Below are 6889 nucleotides of genomic sequence, written 5' to 3' on the forward strand. Positions count from 1 at the left end.
ACAATTGGGAAAAGTGACACCCCTACGATTTTCAAAATAAACAGCACATTGAAAGCTACACAATCCCTCCACGTTTCTAAATGAGTCCCAGAAACAGTATTAAAACCTGTTTGGATTTCTAAGATTTCAGGGCGACCTCTGAGAATCTGTTCCAAAGGCAAATAGTGCGTTATGAGGACGAATAACAGAAACCATTTCCAAACTCCATTTTCTTTATTTTGCAGAGGATGGCGGATGAGTAACGAGGGGTAAAGCTCTGCCGTTTCACAGCACTCATCGAAGTTAGGACAATGGCCTCAAATCAGAAGAGAACCGAGAGATCTACTCGCGAATACCACAGATGGACGAATGGGGGCGCCACACCGCAGAGAAGCGAACTGTCAGAAGACCTTCGATTGAACAACATGCGGGAAAACAGGCTCCTTGAACAGAAACAGAAAATGTTTGAAAAGCAGCAGAAGATGATGCTTACACAGATGATGAAAGAAAAACTGCAAATGGAGGAACAGTTCGAAGAGCAGGAGGAAGAGAAAATGAGGAAGCGGATGTTCTCGCGTGATTTCTCGGCAAGCGCGAGAGGGCTGAACGGCTCCCCAGTGCTCTCACCAAGGAAATTCCCTGATATTCCAAAATGCCGGGCTGAAAGTGCAAACGGGCTTGTTGATAGCGTCCAAAATACTGCGCGAGAAAATGGAGGTCAGTTTTTCAGACCCACATCATTGTGGAGCCTGCACAGTAGTGCCAACTTTGGTCATCAGCAGCAACATCAAAGTCAACGCGAGCGTCGCTATTCAAGTCACTCTATGTTCACCCCAAGACCGGACCACTCTTCCGATCGGTCGTCCAAACACAACAGAGTTAAAACAGCGCCACCACACAGGAACACGCGGAATCTACATTCGGCCCGAGATCGTGGCACAAGCCCAGAAAGGCGACCGAAAAGCGCGTTTGACAGACTTACAGAACATTACATGTCAAAGACGGGACCTACTGTTCAAGAGGTACGGAGTAGATTGAGGGAACAGTTCAATAAACCTATTGAAGAAAGGTGGCCAGACATCACGGAAGCAATGGAAAAGCAGAAGAGGGCTCTTATGCTGAAATATGGCGGAAACACGAAACGGGGTTCAAAATCAAAATCATCAACGCCAACGCAGTCTGAGTCGTGCTTCCAACATTCACAGGACAGGGAAAAACTGGAAGAAGACATTCGTAATTTACAAGACTTTGACAAGGAATTCGCCAACCAGATGGCTCGAATCCAAGGTGTCGACGGTAAACAAGATGGTACTTCACGGTTGCTCGGCCGACAGGAAGACGAAAATGCAAATTATTACACCAGTAAGTGGAGATTTGAAGAGACGAGGCAACTTCGGCTCGCGGAAACAAAAGAGGAACAGGAAAGACATGAATCCAAAATGAGGGCGTTTTTGTTGAACTTAGAAGAAACTGGTTACATTCCGAAAAGGAGAAGATTTGAAATGAACCAGGAAAACCATGTTGCTTACAAAGAAACGAGATTTGGTGAAATAGGCCACATGTAACATTTTATTCCGTCAGTGTGCGCTCAATGCCGCATCGTTAGATTAGACCTCAGATGTCTGCAGTAGGTTGACTGGGCCACGGGCGCTTGCAACGTTGCTTTCATAATTTGCAAATGTGATGTTTCTGTCGCCATCTTGGCGTTCTCCTTGATCTTACTAAGCAACAGACCATCAGATAATTTAAACACGATTGATGTAAAAGAAGGGGAATCTCAAACTGAGTCGTGCATGAAAAAGTATACAATTCTAAAAATCAATGATGCTTTGTTGCTAAAGTAAAAAGAAACTGCAAAAATATTCATTTTTTAACTATTCCCAGAGTCACGCGTAATACCACAGATGCAGGTCGTTACAAAATTTTGAGCCACAAAGGTAACGGACAGTCATGCTTTAGTTTTAGTAACAGTTACAGAGTACTGACAGATTGCTCCACAAATCTTATTATTCACCATAATGTCTAACATTACAAGTATTAGAATACCATCCTGAAGAGGATTTTGGTATAATGGTTGAATAAACATGTGATTACATCATATGAAAGTGTTATTTCATTAAGAATTTCCCCGAACAGAAATTACGATAATAGGTAAAATGCACCGTGGCTTCGAGCAGAATTTTTGAAATGTTGAACTTTCAATTTCGTGTTGTGAGTCGGGTACACTCAACGTGCCCAAATTATTGTATATTATCATATCAACACACCGGTAATCAAAATTTCTGAAATCACAGATATAGTATATGTATGTAACCTTGCTGCTGAACTTTCAAGAAGGCCATGAGGAATCCGATTGAGGAAACTTTTGACGTAAATGGGACCCGTGCGGTGACTTACAACGAACATTTTCATCAAATAGACCTGATTTCATGTAGCAATATCTATTTATTAGTGCACGTATTATTTACAATGATATCGTTTTCAAGAGAACATGTTGACAGACAGTATGTACGGTCTGTTGTGTTGGTCTTCATCTCCTAGAAGCCTGTATTCTGCATAAACATTTGGTAATATCCATCGTCGCTAGAGGGCGCTCCCTGTATTCGGTACGTAGTACCCTGGCAGAGAGGATCGCCCTCCCGGCAGGTTGCAACAGATCTTCACAAGCGTATTTTGAACGTTTTCACAGAATTCGTTCCGTCGATTGAACCCGGTACATTGGATTCAAAATCCAAGCCACACGTGCGGAAACCCTCATACATACGTATTGGAAACATTATGTGTAATAATAAATAAAGTCTCGATAATATAATTGAAAACTCATTATTAAAGTTTCATTTTTCACTTTGAAAGTGATTGATTATTTCCTTCGTTTCTGTCTGTCTGTCTGCAAGCTGTTTTAATGTACGCTGAAACTGACAAGTTAGGGTCATGCATGATGTACTTCATCAATTTTGTATTTGGTGACATGTGTCAGCTAATTGACCGGCAATTGATCGAGTCATCGATCTTTTGACAATTTTACTATTATTCATATATCTACATGAATATTCCAAATGTAACATTAAACGCCATCTAGCCCTATACAGTAGCTAAACTTGTTCTCGCAGTCACTTATCTAAGCTCTCGTGTCATCGAGTCCCCGGTTTCAGTCCTTGGATCACGGATTTAGTGTCACTGGCAAATTAACAAGAAGCGGGTTGAATGTTCGATGTTAATTTGAAGGCATAACTGAAACCCCGTTTTACAAAAAATAAAAGTGCGGAACCTGTCGTTTGTTTGATATTGTTTTGGTTTTGGTCATTGCTCTGTTTGAACATGTGTCCCAGCACAGCAATCGCTCTTTTTAATACCTTGAAATGGTGCATTCAAGGTCACATTGTACATCAGAGTCTTGAGTGTATACACTTCGAGTGCGGCGGCAAGTGGTCATGCCACTAGCAATGGCAAGTAGTCACATCAGATGAACAACGTGGCAAATATTGAAGGAAAATAACTTCGAAACTGTAAAGCTAGGAGGCGGCCTTCCGCCTCTCACACTTCCTGGGCCTCCGATCGACTATCAAAGCAATGCTGCAAGCACCTGTGCACAGGCCAAGCTGTGGTATTCGCTAAGGAGTTCTGTCAATGTCCCAGCACAGGGGACTAGTACTCCTTGTTTATTTGTGTCTATGTTTGTTTGTGTGTATGTGTTTTTGTTTGTTTATAAGAGGGAGTGAATAAGTCTAACCCTAACCCTAACCCTAACCCTTGTATCACCCCAATATGTAATAATTAACCCAATATGTAATACTAACCCAATATGTAATAACACTTAACCCAATATGTAATACTAACCCAATATGTAATAACACTTAACCCAATATGTAATACTAACCCAATATGTAATAACACTTAACCCAATATGTAATACTAACCCAATATGTAATAACACTTAACCCTATATGTAATAAAAAATGACTTTGGGATATAATACTGACCAAAATAAGACTAAAATATGCATAGCAACCATGATCACGCCCCTTCACAACCTGCTGCATTTCTAAAATTTGATAATTTTTCAAAATTTTTTTGTGTTTTTTTTACCCAATATGTAATACTAACCATGTAAGAACATTTCACCCAATAAGTAATAATATTCGATGCAAATTGTAATACAAAACGAATAGGTAATAAAATTCTAACCAATATATAATCCTAGCCTAGTACGTAATAGCATTTAGCCAAATACGTACATTCGCATACAAAATCACTTCAAAGTCCAATCCTCGGGACATTTCTTCACAATCTTCAAATTAAATTCTCAACCTTCAAGTGCTTGTGACATATCAATGGAGTATGTTTTCAAAGTACATAACATTAATTAATGAAGTACTATGGAATGGATAGAGACCGTGAAGTTGATATACTGAAGATACACTGTGGTAAGCTTAAGTCTGGCTGTTTCGCGCCTGAGACGACTAAAATAATTTTGGCATGCGAAAGCCAACAAATGTGTCTGCAAACAATGAGTGCAATACGACAAAATGAAACGTTCTGCAGAACATAGAATAACCAATGAACATAGAGTACTAGTGGCAATAATATAAATGCCAGCTTTTATATTTCCATTTTATTTGTTGAGTTTAATTTTTATATAACATTTGAAGAGCTGTAACATTTGCATAAGTTAGTTCAACTTCAAAACTTTATTGTGAACCAAGTAAACTCGGTTTCATTCCATCGATAAAAAATCCAGTAGCCAGTCATCCGCCGGAGTCTGTGGTGTTTTACGTAAACACTTTGTCATCTGTATCATGCATGGTGATCACTTAAAGTCTAATGCAATGTAGTTTTTCTTCATGAAATGTAATTAGGAAATCGTAATGTAATAAATGTAATAAAATTTCCATGCATTCTCTATGGGGACTTTATTACATATTGGGTTAACCCAATATGTAATAAAACGTCAATGCATTCTCTATGGGGACTTTATTACATATTGGGTTAACCCAATATGTAATAAAACGTCAATGCATTCTCTATGGGGACTTTATTACATATTGGGTTAACCCAATATATAATAAAACGTCAATGCATTCTCTATGGGGACTTTATTACATATTGGGTTAACCCAATATGTAATAAAACGTCAATGCATTCTCTATGGGGACTTTATTACATATTGGGTTAACCCAATATGTAATAAACCTTCCATGCATTCTCAATGGGGACTTTATTACATATTGGGTTAACCCAATATGTAAGAAAACGTCATGCATTCTCTATGGGGACTTTATTACTTATTGGGTTAACCCAATATGTAATAAAATTTCAATGCATTCTCCTTAGTGGACTTTATTACATATTGGGTTAACCCAATATGTAATAAATCTTTCATGCATTCTCCTTGGGGAACTTAATTACATGGAAGGTTTATTACATATTTAGTTTATCCAAAATAGATCATTAATTACATATTTAGTTAACCCAAAAAATATTGTGTGGGGGCACATATTTTGAGAGAATACCAAAAATAGATAAATGAATATTTCTTTCTACCCCATGAAGTAAGCCTTATAAACGAAAGGCCAGTATTATCATTCAATCGAAGTTGGTCACTTCAGCCTTTCAGAGCTATCATGTATAGTTTCTTCTCTTTATTAATCTGTTGAAACATTTATGTCTGGATAATATTCCCGTGTATTTGCCCATAATGTTGTGATATTACACATCATATTAATATATCGGTAGTCTCTTTCATATTTACCATAAATTGTGTTTGGTTTATGAATGTTGACAGCCATAAGCGTTCTGCATGTAAACAAACAAGCGAAAAATTTGAACCATTGCTGTCATTTTCTGATTGTTGTAAGGTCAGGAACTAGCAATAATGGTGAAACTTTTCTTTCCGTACTGCTAAATGATTATAAGAAATGTGTGTGTTTTCAGGTATTTTCCGCTGTATGAAAATTAAGGAACAATTAAAATTAAAATTTAAATGCTCGACGACGGCTTGATTAGGGTACCTGGGCGTTCTTAGCTTTTTTGCAAGTTTATTGATCTAAATAATTGTCTCCACTTTTATCTAAAGTTTTGAAGTGTTTTGGCTACACAGGGACGTGTTGATGGTTGTTAGGCATTTTTTGTATTATTTTGCTTAGTATTATATCCCAAGTTTAGTTTTATTACATATTGGGTTAAGTGTTATTACATATTGGGTTAGTATTACATATTGGGTTAAGTGTTATTACATATTGGGTTAGTATTACATATTGGGTTAATTATTACATATTGGGGTGATACAACTCTAACCCTAACCGTAACTTAAAGGGCCATTATTTGTAACTTTTGACCATTTTAACCTCGGAAAATTCCATGTTGGAGGCTCATATTTGTCGCAAAATTTTGTTTTACGAAGAAAGAAACATGATTTAGTGATGTTATAGCCACATAAAACTGCTAATTTTTGTTCGAACGTGTTGCCCTTCCAAGTTAGTTTGTTGACGTCTGGCATGCTCAGCGTGCTTGGGAGAACGTAGAGATGGTGACGCCGCAATCACGCGAGATGTACAAGTTCACGTTTATTGCGGGATCAAAACAACATTGCGTCGTGGATTGCCAGACATCAGGTTACGCAACGTGCTCGGACAGTGGACTACGACGTAAGTACCGGGCATAAGTAATGAATATTATTTATTTTGAAATTGCTGTAAGTGGCTCGCGCAGGTGCAGAAGAATGCCTACCTTGCAATCCGTGTGTCAACAGAGTTTGTATTTCTGTCCGGACAAAAATTGTAATTTTCGTTGTAAAATCACATGTTATTTAGTTGTTGGGCAAGCAACTCCGAATAATACGCGATTCTCTGTTATTCGACAGGCTATTCAACATGAGTCAGTGATCATTTCAATCAAAACTAACGAAAAAATC

At 38.1% G+C, this 6889-nt stretch overlaps 1 protein-coding gene across 6 annotated transcripts in view; it reads left to right on the top strand.

Moving 5' to 3' along the window:
• Positions 1-2798, top strand: part of LOC139115537 (trichohyalin-like) — a 39031-nt gene extending 36233 nt beyond the window's left edge. For all 6 annotated transcript variants that reach the window (XM_070677705.1, XM_070677702.1, XM_070677708.1 and 3 more), the window contains one exon: positions 225-2798. In XM_070677705.1, the coding sequence (XP_070533806.1) occupies positions 291-1544 (1254 nt within the window). In that variant the 5' untranslated portion in view covers positions 225-290 and the 3' untranslated portion in view covers positions 1545-2798. The remainder of the gene's footprint in view (positions 1-224) is intronic.
• Positions 2799-6889: the final 4091 nt, after the last annotated feature.

Source organism: Ptychodera flava, chromosome 17, assembly GCF_041260155.1.
Source record: "Ptychodera flava strain L36383 chromosome 17, AS_Pfla_20210202, whole genome shotgun sequence".
Classification (NCBI taxonomy): domain Eukaryota; kingdom Metazoa; phylum Hemichordata; class Enteropneusta; family Ptychoderidae; genus Ptychodera; species Ptychodera flava.